Source organism: Oncorhynchus keta, chromosome 13 (assembly GCF_023373465.1).
Source record: "Oncorhynchus keta strain PuntledgeMale-10-30-2019 chromosome 13, Oket_V2, whole genome shotgun sequence".
NCBI lineage: Eukaryota > Metazoa > Chordata > Actinopteri > Salmoniformes > Salmonidae > Oncorhynchus > Oncorhynchus keta.
The window spans coordinates 7821597-7836257 of record NC_068433.1 but is presented as its reverse complement, the minus strand read 5'-3'; the positions used below and the strand labels follow the sequence as shown (position 1 = coordinate 7836257).

The following is a 14661-nucleotide window of genomic DNA, read 5'->3' as shown; positions in this document are numbered from 1 at the left end:
TTTTTACTTAACACTTATTTTTCTTAAAACTGCATTGTTGGTTAAGGGCTTTTAAGTAAGCATTTCACTGTAAGGTCTACTACACCTGTTGTATTCAGCATTTCACTGTAAGGTCTACTACACCTGTTGTATTCAGCATTTCACTGTGAGGTCTACTACACCTGTTGTATTCAGCATTTCACTGTAAGGTCTACTACACCTGTTGTATTCAGTATTTCACTGTAAGGTCTACTACACCTGTTGTATTCAGCATTTCACTGTAAGGTCTACTACACCTGTTGTATTCAGCATTTCACTGTAAGGTCTACTACACCTGTTGTATTCAGCATTTCACTGTGAGGTCTACTACACCTGTTGTATTCAGCATTTCACTGTAAGGTCTACTACACCTGTTGTATTCAGCATTTCACTGTGAGGTCTACTACACCTGTTGTATTCAGCATTTCACTGTGAGGTATACTACACCTGTTGTATTCAGCATTTCACTGTGAGGTCTACTACACCTGTTGTATTCAGCATTTCACTGTGAGGTCTACTACACCTGTTGTATTCAGCATTTCACTGTGAGGTCTACTACACCTGTTGTGTTCAGCATTTCACTGTAAGGTCTACTACACCTGTTGTATTCAGCATTTCACTGTAAGGTCTACTACACCTGTTGTATTCAGCATTTCACTGTAAGGTCTACTACACCTGTTGTATTCAGCATTTCACTGTAAGGTCTACTACACCTGTTGTATTCAGCATTTCACTGTAAGGTCTACTACACCTGTTGTATTCAGCATTTCACTGTAAGGTCTACTACACCTGTTGTATTCAGCATTTCACTGTAAGGTCTACTACACCTGTTGTATTCAGCATTTCACTGTAAGGTCTACTACACCTGTTGTATTCGGCGCATGTGACAAATAACATTTGATTTGAGTTGATTTGATTTGTGCATGCCTGTGTGACGGTCACCCTGTCACTACAGTACTCCGGCTAGTTAGTTAAGTAAAGCATTATAAGTACGCTGTAGCGGGTAGCTGAACGTTTGTGCATGCCTGTGTGACGGTCACCTTGTCACTACAGTACTAGCTTTTAGCATGCCGACTATGGCTAGCTGAACATTTAGCGCTTGTGTCACTCAATGCGGCTCCTCCTCTTGGTTGGAGGTTTGATGGAGGAGAACAGCACAGTTGGCCTCCTGGAACCTTCTCTCGTGAATCTCATGAACTTCCTGTCTCCAGCACAGGGGGTTGGTGGCTCCTTATTTGGGGGGAACAGGCTCGTGGTAATGCCTGAGGCTGAATCAGAGGAATGGTATCAAATACGCATGGTTTCTATGTGTTTGATGCCATTCGCGCCATTCCAGCCGCTATTAAGAGCCGTCTTCCCCTCAGCAGCCTCCACTGCTCTCCAAGGATTGGCGGGGCGGCAGGGTAGCCTAGTGGTTAGAGTGTAGGAGCGGCTGTTAGCCTAGTGGTTAGAGTGTAGGGGCGGCTGGTAGCCTAGTGGTTAGAGTGTAGGGGCGGCAGGGTAGCCTAGTGGTTAGAGTGTAGGGGCGGCTGGTAGCCTAGTGGTTAGAGTGTAGGGGCGGCAGGGTAGCCTAGTGGTTAGAGTGTAGGGGCGGCAGGCCTAGTGGTTAGACCAGGTAGCCTGGTTAGAGGGGCAGCAGGTATCCTGTGGTTAGAGTGTAGGGGCGGCAGGGTAGCCTAGTGGTTAGAGTGTAGGGGCGGCTGGTAGCCTAGTGGTTAGAGTGTAGGGGCGGCAGGTAGCCTAGTGGTTAGAGCGTTGGACTAGTAACCGGAAGGTTGCAAGTTTAAACCCCAGAGCTGACAAGGTACAAATCTGTCGTTCTGCCCCTGAACAGGCAGTTAACCCACTGTTCCTAGGCCGTCATTGAAAATAAGAATTTGTTCTTAACTGACTTGCCTAGATAACTAAAGGTCAAATTAAAAGTATAACATTTAAAAAGGATATCTACTGTAGTTCTATTGGTATCAGCAGATATAAATGTCCTCTATACTATCTCTGTGTGGTCCAGTTCTGCACTATAATGCATCAATTTGTTGTGGGCCCAAACAACTTCAACAGTTACTACCATTTACCAACTTATCTTTAAGTTTCTTCCTTTTGCCTTGCTGTACACAGTAGGTCTCTGGCTTTGTTCAGACTGCCGTCTAAAATCATCAAAACCAATCGAGCTAGTTACTGATTGTTTAATCTCCTCTATATGTTACAACAACAAACAACAAAAAAGCTGAACTGTGCGTCAATTTCAACATTACAAAAAACTCCCTTCATCTCCCTGTCTTCTACAGATGGAGTCGAGCAGTGCAGCCAAGACGAAGAACGACAAGGCGTGGAGGAACGTGTCTGAGGAGATCAAGGGGATCTTCCGTAGGTCTGTCCTGCAGCTCCAGGAGAAGGGCACCATGAAGCCCCCTCAGGCCAAGAAATTCCTTTGCTCTGGTATGAAGGCTACTCCTGTCCCCTTCTTCTTCTTCTTCTTCTTCTATGGTGTTATACCATCAAACTCAGTATAGTATATTGTGTTATTTCGTGTTGTGGCGTTTTCTTGTTTTACTGAGCTATATTGTACAATCAATATGTGTGTGTGTGTGTGTGTTCATTTGACCTCCTAAAACATTTAACTGGGGAAGGCTTTAGTTAAATCATTATTATGATGATTTTGTGGTAGCAATCAGCTTTCCTCATGAGCTAATGTACCATCAGGGAGTTTCTACTGATACGGAACATAGAGATAAACCGACACATGCAGACTAGATATAGTCCCTTAAATAAAATATCAATTCAATTCAATTCAAGGGCTTTATTGGCATGGGAAACATGTGTTAACATTGCCAAAGCAAGTGAGGTAGATAATATATAAAGTGAATATATAAAGTGAAATAAACAATAAAAATTAACAGTAAACATTACACATACAGAAGTTTCAAAACAATAAAGACATTACAAATGTCATATTATATATATATACACAGTGTTTTAACAATGTACAAATGGTTAAAGGACACAAGATAAAATAAATAAGCATAAATATGGGTTGTATTTACAATGGTGTGTGTTCTTCACTGGTTGCCCTTTTCTCATGGCAACAGGTCAACAATATCTCTCCGTGTTTACAATTTAAAGTAGGTCTGCCCTAGAGGGCTCCTAAAGTATTCCAAATTGGGTCTAATTACACAAAAAGTCACTCCATTTTGGGTTAATGTAATCATCTCTGATTGAATTGGACACTGTCACCCATTTTGAGGGTGAAAGAGAAAGTAAGTGTGTTCCCGGTGCCTGTAAGGTGTTTCCCTGGGCATATCTCTGTAGCCTTTCTGATGCATCATGGGGTTTCTCTGTAGCCTTTCTGATGCATCATGGGGTTTCTCTGTAGCCTTTCTGATGCATCATGGGGTTTCTCTGTAGCCTTTCTGATGCATCATGGGGTTTCTCTGTAGCCTTTCTGATGCATCATGGGGTTTCTCTGTAGCCTTTCTGATGCATCATGGGGTTTCTCTGTAGCCTTTCTGATGCATCATGGGGTTTCTCTGTAGCCTTTCTGATGCATCATGGGGTTTCTCTGTAGCCTTTCTGATGCATCATGGGGTTTCTCTGTAGCCTTTCTGATGCATCATGGGGTTTCTCTGTAGCCTTTCTGATGCATCATGGGGTTTCTCTGTAGCCTTTCTGATGCATCATGGGGTTTCTCTGTAGCCTTTCTGATGCATCATGGGGTTTCTCTGTAGCCTTTCTGATGCATCATGGGGTTTCTCTGTAGCCTTTCTGATGCATCATGGGGTTTCTCTGTAGCCTTTCTGATGCATCATGGGGTTTCTCTGTAGCCTTTCTGATGCATCATGGGGTTTCTCTGTAGCCTTTCTGATGCATCATGGTGCCGCTGGGGTTTCTCTGTAGCCTTTCTGATGCATCATGGGGTTTCTCTGTAGCCTTTCTGATGCATCATGGGGTTTCTCTGTAGCCTTTCTGATGCATCATGGGGTTTCTCTGTAGCCTTTCTGATGCATCATGGGGTTTCTCTGTAGCCTTTCTAGACTGATGTGATGTTGGTTGAGTTTTGTGGGACATGGGCATCATGGGTGCTGCTGGGGTTTCTCTGTAGGCTTTCTGATGCATCATGGGGTTTCTCTGTAGGCTAGGTGTTTGTACCTGGAGAGAACGCAGCAACACTGCTAGCAGCAGCCTGTTTTGTAATGAATATAGGGAGAGTTTGGGGATTGTTTCCTGCTATGTTCCCCTGCTGAGCCATATATATATATATATATATACATATACGCTGTGGACAAATTCACACAAAGTCATTTTACTTGATTACCATGCAGATTTCTATGTTTGATTTGTTCAAAGGCATAGCCAATGCTTATGTGTACGGGGGGGAAAAAGACATTCAGTATGCCAGTTAATTGACTATACCGAGCTTCAAACAACGTTTATCTCCCCTTTCTTTCCCCTCTGTCTTTTCTTACCGTCTACTCTATAGCTGCAGTGTGGGCGACACGGGAGATGCTGGCAGAGTTTCAGTAGAACCGGCTCTTTGAGGGGGGAGGGGGGCTGCAATGTTTTGAGGGGGGCAGGGGGCTGCAATGTTTTGAGGGGAGGGGGGGGGGCTGCAATGTTGGTTATGTGATTGTATCAACCGTCTCAAACAAGGCTTAGTGGAAACATATCTAATCGCAGACTAAAGGCAGGCTAAAAAAAAGACTGCCAGAATCTGTGTGGCTTTACTTAAAGACTCGCAAATCTCCCAAGTCTGTTTTGAAGACAAGCTTAGGAGCTCACAACAGAACCCAGTGCTAGCCTTTTTTTCAAGCTACTTTCGAAAAGTAGTAGGCCTGTAGTGTAGGTTCAGAAACGATAACTCACGTAACTTTGAACAATTTTAAGACTCCAAATCATGTGTGGATTAGCCTAACTCCTCAGAAATATTACATAGCAAGTTTCTTCAAGGACAAAAATGTTCTGACTTTTAATTGATTTTTTATTTGTTTTTTTTCTCTGCCGTTTTTCAGCCTTGGAGGACGAGTTGGACTTTGCTTTGGGCAAACAAACGCCTGCCTTCCTCAAGAAGTGTGTCTGCTATATCCGCAAGATCTCCAACTTCGACCGGCACGCCAAACTCCCGGAGATGGCCAAGTACATGGACATCGTCGTCGCCGAGGACCGCGTCATGCGTAACCAGGAAGCCTACGAACGTCTTTTAAAAGTACGAGACGAGTTTATCCCCACGGTGGTGGCCTCGTCCAACCTCCGGGTCTACTCCTCTGTGACGCACTGCGACATGAAGCTAGGCTACTCCCAGGAAGTGGAGAGCCACTACGTGGAAGGCTTGTGTAAACAGTTCTACGAGGATATGGTTGACATCATCCAGGCCACGGTCCAGCAGAACTTTGACACAGAGACCGACCCCTTGTACGACGAGATCCTCCAGCACCTCTCCCTGTGTAAGAACTTCTCGGTCTTCTACGATTATAAGAGCGAGACGCTGGACCTGGTGCAGGAGTATCTGCTGCCGTCTAAAGGGAGTAGGATGAGCCCCCTGGTGGTCTACGGTGGGCCCTGCACGGGGAAGACATTGCTGCTGGCCCAGGTGGCCAAACAGGTGATTGACTGTACTGTTGGGGGTCTTAATGGGACTTCCTGGTTTAGATGTTGCAATAATACATGAAAGACTTTATCAATCACAACAAGGCATTTGTGTGAGGGATAATGTACATTTTGGGGTCTATCTGTGTTCGTCCGCTTGAGTGCGTCTGTCTGTGTGTAAGAGGGTGTCGATGTGCTCGTTACGCATGCATTATCCATCTGTGTTAGTTTGCTGCATGTAAGTCCATCCATCAACTATGCACTTGTGCCTATCTTTGTGTGTGGGTGTGGGCGTGGGCGTGGGCGTGTGTGTGTGTGGGTGTGGGCGTGGGCGTGGGCGTGCGTGTGTATGTATGTGTGTGGGTGTGGGCGTGGGCGTGGGCATGTGTGTGGGCGTGGGCGTGGGCGTGGGGCGTGGGCGTGGGCGTGGGCGTGGGCGTGCGTGTATGTGTGTGTGTGGGTGTGGGCGTGGGCGTGGGCGTGCGTGTGTATGTATGTGTGTGGGTGTGGGCGTGGGCGTGGGCGTGCGTGTGTATGTATGTGTGTGGGTGTGGGCGTGGGCGTGGGCGTGCGTGTGTATGTATGTGTGTGGGTGTGGGCGTGGGCGTGCGTGTGTATGTATGTGTGTGGGTGTGGGCGTGGGCGTGGGCGTGCGTGTGTATGTATGTGTGTGGGTGTGGGCGTGCGTGTGTATGTATGTGTGTGGGTGTGGGCGTGGGCGTGGGCGTGCGTGTGTATGTATGTGTGTGGGTGTGGGCGTGCGTGGGCGTGTGTGTATGTGTGTGTGTGTGTGGGTGTGGGCGTGCGTGTGGGTGTGGGCGTGGGCGTGCATGCGTGTGTATGTGTGTGTGTGTGGGCGTGCGTGCGTGTGTGAGGTCACTGTCCACTTACTGGCCTGTCTGTTACTGGGCCGTCTGTTTGCCCAGGTCATGTTAGGGTCATGTTGCAAGGGAGCCCACACAGTGCAGTCACCCGATGTCCATCTGCCCTGCTTCTTGACCTTTATAATAGATTCCTTCACCTCTAATATCTCACAGTTGACAGTTAATTTATCACAGGTGACATAGATTGTTCAGAGTTGTCACATAGATCAGAGTGCTAGATATAGTAGATATAAAAGCCTTCTCCTTTATTCTCTTCTCCCTGCTGCTTCTGGGGAGGGAGGGAGGGAGGGAGGGAGGGAGGGGGGGGGGGATCTGTTGACAGCCTGTCGACCAGAGCAGACTGTCACAGACTGTCACAGATTTTAGTCACTAACTCTATATCTGTCATGATGAGCTCTGAGACCTGGTCTCCTTGGAGTTGCCACATAGCTATTTAGTGTGACATTTACGGTCAGAAATGAGGCCCCTGGATTCTACGAGCCATGCGTGTCACGTACAATAGAATCCACACAGTCCCAGTCCCACATGTAGACACACACACCCGCACTAACACACACACACACTGCTATAGTCTAGGAAGGATTCTAGGAATCACAGCAGGGGGCCTTGGTGAATGATTGAGTGAAACTATAAATATGTATGAAACAAGGGAAACAGGGAGCAACACTGATTCATGAAATATTTCTCATGTTGTGCAAAGCATTGGATACTTCTTCTATCTCAGCCTGCATGGCTGCCGGTCCGTTTCTGCACTCGTGCCAATTCCTTGTAGAATTCTTGTGCAAAACATGATTTGACTTGACAATGAAGTAGACTAAAGCACAAACAGATCTGGGATCAGGCATTTTTAGACTCACATATCTGAGATATGCACTGGGCACCAGACTGGCCAGTCGTCCTCAGATCTGGGATCAGGCATTTTTAGACTCACATATCTGAGATATGCACTGGGCACCAGACTGGCCAGTCGTCCTCAGATCTGGGATCAGGCATTTTTAGACTCACATATCTGAGATATGCACTGGGCACCAGACTGGCCAGTCGTCCTCAGATCTGGGATCAGGCATTTTTAGACTCACATATCTGAGATATGCACTGGGCACCAGACTGGCCAGTCGTCCTCAGATCTGGGATCAGGCATTTTTAGACTCACATATCTAAGATATGCACTGGGCACCAGACTGGCCAGTCGTCCTCAGATCTGGGATCAGGTTACGTCTATCTAACTCTTGAAAATGTTTACATTTTCGCTTGTTGTTTTTCTGTTTACCTCATGGCCTTGGCGAGGAGAGGACAGCTTAAAACAGGATCTCTTGAATAATGTATCAACTCTACAAACTGAGTTCACATTCATTGCGGTTCTATTTGTAAAGTATATGTCCCCAGGAGACAGAATACCTGGTATTGAAGCAGACCTCTGTCCTCTGTACACTGCTCTAACCTTGGCATCACATCACGCAAAATGTTTTCCCAATAGCTATTCAAGCTCCCTCCACTTTAGTAGAGCTGTATGTTGTCTTCTGAGTCACACAGAGTAAATATTGATTGGGTAAAAATGATTGCAAAAAGCTGAAGCTAATTAGAAATTACACAATAACACAAAATGAACGACAAAACAATATATCAAATTTTTTTCACAGAGCTTTTTCCGGTTAGATAACCCTTCCCTTACAGTGGAACGCGCTTTGAGGCTTTGAAAACTGTTTTATAAATGCAATCCATTATTGAAAACATGGCCTTGTATGTTTTCTCTCTCTGAGTTGCGTATCTCTTCACAGAGCTCCTTCATGTAAGACAACCATCCTTGAGAAAGTGACTAAATCTCTTTTCTCTCTCTCTCTCTCTTTGTCGTTTCCAGGCCTACACGTGGCTTCAGACGGAGATGGGCCCCGAGACAGACCCGGTAGTCATCGTCCGCTTCGTGGGCTCCTCAGAGTTTGCCACAAATCTGCGTACCCTACTCCAGAGCATCTGCGAGCAGATAGCCATCAACTACCGTTGCCTGATCCACTTCCTGCCCAACAAGATCCAGGAGATGACAGAGCTGCTAGTCAACCTCCTTGGGGAGTCCTCGTTCCAACGGCCCCTGGTCATCATCCTGGATGCGCTGGAGCAGCTCTCAGAGGCCGACGAGGCCCGCAAGCTGTGGTGGCTTCCCGCCCACCTGCCTCGCACTGTCCGCATCATTGTCTCAACATTACCCAACAAGCACGGAATCCTCCAAAAACTCCGCTGTTTGATCCATGATGAAGGACGCTACGTAGAGCTGGTGCAGCGTGACCGCAAGACCTGTAGTCAAACACTGAAGCAGCAGCTGCTGGGGTTGAAGAGGAAGGTGACCTCGGGACAGCAGATCTATGTCAATGAAGCGCTGGCCAAGTGCACGCTACCCATGTTCGTCAACCTCGTCTACCGGGAGGTGGTACACTGGCGCTCGCACAAGGACGTAGACGACCGTTCGCTGTGCTCCACCGTGCACGAGAGCATCGAGCAGCTATTCTACTCGGTGGAGAACAAGCTGGGGCAGCGGTTTGTGTTCAGGGCGCTGGGATACATTACCATGGCCAAGGCGGGCTTAACGGAGGTAGAGCTGGAGGATATTTTGTCACTGGATAACAGTGTGCTGGGAGACATCATGGTCAGTTCAAATCTAAAAAACCCACTGAGGATCTCCTATGACCTGGTGGCGAGGCTGAAAGAGGAACTGGAGGGGTACCTGGTGGAGAGGCAGGTGAGAAACGTTACTCTGATGGTGTGGGCCAATAGACATCTGCACCTCATCGCCCAGAAGCTGTATCTTAGCAATGAGGAGGACGTGCACCAGATGCACAGCCTCCTGGCCGAGTACTTCCTTGGGGCGTGGTCGGGCGGCAGGAAAAAGATCTTCCACTGCGACAACAACCACTTTGCCTCGCTCAACATCTCCCAACACAAGAACCCCCACCCCCAGCAGCCGTCCCACAAAGAAGCATCCGCCGAGAAGTACTCCTATGACAGGCAGACCCCCGAGCAGCCCTGGGTGTTCCAGTGCAACCTCCTGGAGCCTGACATCTTCTTCGTCAACCACAGGAAGATGACAGAGCTCCTCTACCACCTGACTCGGAGTGGCCGCACAGACGACCTCATGTACGGGGTCATCATGAACTTCAGTTGGCTCTACACCATGATCAAGATAGGGCAGTTTGAGAAGGCGCTGACCGACATCGACGTAGCCTACAGCTACTCCCAGGAGAAAGAACTCAAGTTCTTGGCCACCACACTGCGCAGCATCAAGGTCAAAGTGATGAATAACCCGGCATCCCTGTCTGCAGAGCTGCAGCAGAGGCTCCTCCCTGTGGTAACCTCCCTACCAAAGCTTCGACACCTCCTCCTGGAGTGCGACAAGGACGGGCCCAAATACTGCTCCATCGTGCCCCTCCACTCCTCCATGGATGTCTCCTACAGCCCTGAAAGACTGCCGCTGTGCTCCAGCTACATGCAGATAGTGGAGATCCTGCCCACCCTAGCCCCCAACATTGTCCTCGTGGCCCTGGACGATGGGTCCGTCAGCACATGGGACGTGGAGAGCAGGCAGCTCCTCCGGCAGATAGACACGGCCCGCTCAGTTGTCCTGGGGATCAGACTAACCAGCGACGAGAAGTACCTGGTCGTGGCAACCACCAAGAATACGCTGCTCATTTATGACAACCATAAGTCCTGCCTGCTGTCCGAAGTAGACATCAAGGGCTCCAAGCACTGTGGTATCACAGGAGGGGTGGCTTTCATCAATGGATTCACACTGGCCAGCCATCATGCCTTGGCCTGGCTAGAGGCCAGTAAAGACGTTAATGTGATCGATCTGCTCTACGGCTGGCCCCTCTACCAGTTCCACTGCTGGTACGAGGTCACCTGCGTCCAATGCTCCCCGGATGGAATGTATGCCTTCTGTGGTCAGTATCTTAACACCACGTCCATCTTCCATCTGGGCACCGGGGACAAGCTAGCCACGGTCACGTCCGAGTTTTCCGGGGGATTCGTCAAGTCCATCTTAGTCCTGGACACCATTCACCAGATGGTGATGATCGATAATGAGGGGAGCCTGTCGGTGTGGAACACCAAAGAGATCAACAACCCCAGACTGATGGAAGATTACGACTGCCGGGGGGACGAGAACGAGGTCGTAGGCATTGAGCTGTCAGAAGACCAGCACTCCATCCTCATCTGCAAAGACAAGAGCATCGAGGTCCTGGACACCAAGTTGTGGAAGATGGCAGAGAAGTTCAAGGCCAAGCGGGCAGAGCGTTTCGTGGCTGCAGTCCTCTCCAAAAATGGCCAAAGTATCGTTGCCTCCATGGAGAACACGTCGTCCATATTTGTGTGGAGGAGGGACAGTGGGCAGTGCATGGCCAGCCTGATTGAGATCTCTGGGGCCATCATTAAACTCATCAAGTCCACCCACCACAACTTGCTCCTGTCTGTGGCCAGCAGTGGAGTGCTATCAGTCTGGGACATTGACATCATCACCGCCATGTCCAACATTGACAAAACAGGGAAGAGGATCCAGAGTCTACAGCTCTCTGGAAGGGAAGACTTTGTGTTCACAATGGACGGCTCTGAAGCCATCCACAAGTGGAACTTCAGCACAGGCTTCATCGAGACTGTCTTCAAGCACGAGGGCTTGGTGGAGAACTGTGTCCTGACCTCCTCCGGGGATCTCATGGTGACGTCGGATGATAAGTGCAGCCAGTACATCTGGCATACGTCCACAGGGGAAAACATTTTCCGCATCAACGGACAGAAGATATCCCAGCTCCTGATGACCCACAACGACCAGTTTGTGGTGTCCCTCTGCGAACAAAACTGCTCTCGAGTCTGGAGGCTGGCCACCGGACACAAAGTGTGCAACATACTGGTGACCCTCCAGAACGCACTGATCACCACCGCAAACACCTTCCTAGTGGGAACTACTAAAAACAAGCTGCTCGCTGTCAGCCTCTGGTCAGGCAGTATTTCTAAGAAGTTTGTCTGTGACGACGGCATTAGCATTGTCAACTTCAAGCTTATTCCCGACTGCCCTGACTTCGTGGTCTTCATTACATCGACAGAGACTGTGTTTATATGGAGCGTGGCGGATGAGTCAGTCTGCAGACGCGTACAGCTGCCTACTAACTTCCTCAAAAACCTGGAAGACTTCCAGATTTCACCAAATGGGAAACTGGGCATTGTCTCGAAGGGCGACGAGAACATTAACGTGTTGGACCTTCACAGCGGGAAGCTGAGGCTCGTTCACGCCGCCGGTATCATCTGGCGGCAGAAGCTGTCCAGGGACGGGCGCTACCTGGTCTACATCTGCTTCCGGAACTGCGACGAAGATGACGAAGCGGGTGTGGTGTCCAACCTGATCGTGATGCGTCTGGCGGATGGAAAGAGCATCGGGACATGCTCCCTCTACAAGACGCCCACCTTCCTCTGCCTGTCCCAGCGGGCACTCAACATCATCATCGGCTTCGAGGACGGCAGCATCAGCACTTACACGGTGGTGGACCGCGTGGACGCCGCACTCAAGATCAAGATTGCCACGTCCAACAGCCGGCAGATCGTCAACAACGCCTCGCAGAAGGTAAGGCCCAAGTGCGGCAACCACACTTTCAAGACCATCGCCGACTGCGTGTGGAGGGAGTCCACTGAAGTCTTCTCCAGGGATAGCCCCATCAACGTGTCTGACTCAGGGGAGCCAGAGACCACCACTCCCACCAAAAAGAGTGAACTGTTGCAGTGAGAGCGGGGTGGGGGGGGTTACAGTTGACCCTTGTTTACAGCCACCTGATTCAGCTGCAGATGTCCTCTGTGTAGTTTACTATATGCTGGCTGCTACTATAACACTGCACTCAAGTCATGTATCACAACAACCTATATGATGTTAGCTTATTCATTTTCTTCACACGACGACTGTTAGAATCCAAGTAGTTTTTTATGGTTCTAATTTTCTTTTATATATATATGATATAAAATATATTTAATCTATTGGTTTGACATCATTTTTCCTTTTGCATTTGAAGAACAATGTCGATTTTTACATTTCTCCATTTTACATTTCTCCATTTTACATTTCTCCATTTTACATTTCTCCATTTTACATTTCCACATTTCCATTTCGGTTAGCTTTACCAATTGTCTTTGTACGTGTGTTAATTTCTTTGCGTTGTGCACATTAAGCCATAATGTCGTTGTTTAGAAATGTGTATTTATTTATGTTTAATTAAATCATACGTACTGAACATTAAACTATATACACCATCGTTCAAAAGATTGGGGTCACATCGAAATGTCCTTGTTTTTGAAAGAAAAGCACTTTTTTTTGTCCATTAAAATAACATGACATTTATCAGCAATAGAGTGTAGACATTGTTAATGTTGTAAATGACTATTGTAGCTGGAAACGGCAGATTTCGTATGGAATATCTACATAGGAGTACAGAGTCCCATTATCAGCAACCATCGCTCCTGTGTTCCAATGGCACGTTGTGTGAGCTAATCCAAGTTTATCATTTTAATAGTCTAATTGATCATTAGAAAACCCTTTTTCAATTATGTTAGCACAGCTAAAGAAGAAATAAAACCGGCCTTATTTAGACTAGTTGAGTATCTGGAGCATCAGCATTTGTGGGTTCGATTACAGGCTCAGAATGGTGAGAAACAAAGAACTTTCTTCTGAAACTCATTAGTCTATTCTTGTTCTGAGAAATGAAGGCTATTCCTTGCGAGAAATTTCCAAGAAGATTTCGAAAAATGCTGTGTACTACACCCTTCACAAAACAGCGCAAACTGACTCTACCCAGAATAGAAAGAGGAGTGGGAGGCCCCGGTGCACAACTGAGCAAGAGGACAAGTACATTAGAGTGTCTAGTTTGAGAAACAGACCCCTCACAAGTCCTCAACTGGCAGCTTCATAAAATAGTACCCGCAAAACACCAGTCTCAACATTAACAGTGAAGAGGCGACTCTGTTTCTCTGTCCAGTGTCTGTGTTCTTTTGCCCATTTTAATCTTTGATTTTTACTGGCCAGTCTGAGATATGGCTTTTTCTGTGCAACTCTGCCTAGAAGGCCAGCATCCCGGGGGTCGCCTCTTCACTGTTGCTGATAATGGGCCTCTGTACGCCTACAGTATGTAGATATTCCATTAAAAATCAGCCGTTTCCAGCTATAATAGTCAGTTACAACATTAACAATATATACACTGTATTTCTGATCAATTTGATGTTATTTTAATGGACAAAAAAAAATGTTGCATTTCTTTCAAAAACAAGGACATTTCGAAGTGACCCCACATTTATGAATGGTAGTGTGTATATATATATATATATATATATCTTTTGGCTGCTGCAATTCGTGCAACTCCTTAAAATAACATGTTATGTTGTGCTTAATGCAATCAAAGTGAGTGCCTGGTTTTTGAAATGTCTTTTATTTTCGTATAGACTACTGAGAATTGCAGGGAGTTCATAGACACACTATATACAAATACATATACTAATTTAGCATACATAATCAATTTGATTGATTTTAAAATGATTAAAAAAATGTTTTAAAAAAATACAAAATAAAATAAATAAAAAGTTGAGGATTAATAAGGTACTTTAGTGGCCGTGTTGAGTTTGAGATTATAAATACATGTATTAACAGCTGGTCCAACTTTACCTGCAGTTTCCGGTTCATGAATTTCTCAGTGTAGCATCTCACTGTTCCTATCCACGCCTTAAACAGTCTTCTGTTTTACAGCTTTTACCTTCAGTAAAAAAAAAAAAAAATGTCTTAACATTTAGAGAGAAAGAGAGAGAAAAACCCTTAAATTGTCTTAACATTTAGAGGGAAAGAGAGAGAAAAAAACTTAAATTGTCTTAACATTTAGAGGGAAAGAGAGAGAAAAAAAATTAAATTGTCTTAACATTTAGAGGGAAAGAGAGAGAGATTTTTTTTTAATTGTCTTAACATTTAGAGAGAGAGAGAGAACCTTAAATTGTCTTAACATTTAGAGAGAAAGAGAGAGAGAGAAAAAAAACTAAATTGTTTTAACATTTAGAGAGAGAGAAAGAGACAAAATCGTGTTAATAGTGTGGTGAAGGTATTGAAACGTGTTACATTATCAAGGTTTTGTGAGCGTCGGGACGTTATGAAGGACATTCGGGGAACGATGCTTCTAAA

The 14661-nt window shown here is 46.6% G+C and overlaps 1 protein-coding gene across 1 annotated transcript in view; it reads left to right on the top strand.

Annotated features, from left to right (window-relative positions):
* Nucleotides 1-14661, top strand: part of LOC118379205 (NACHT and WD repeat domain-containing protein 2) — a 96593-nt gene extending 81932 nt beyond the window's left edge. The window contains exons 7-9 of the mRNA XM_052459289.1: nt 2304-2454; nt 5022-5611; nt 8338-14661. Coding sequence (XP_052315249.1) covers nt 2304-2454; nt 5022-5611; nt 8338-12237 — 4641 coding nt within the window. The 3' untranslated portion in view covers nt 12238-14661. The remainder of the gene's footprint in view (nt 1-2303; nt 2455-5021; nt 5612-8337) is intronic.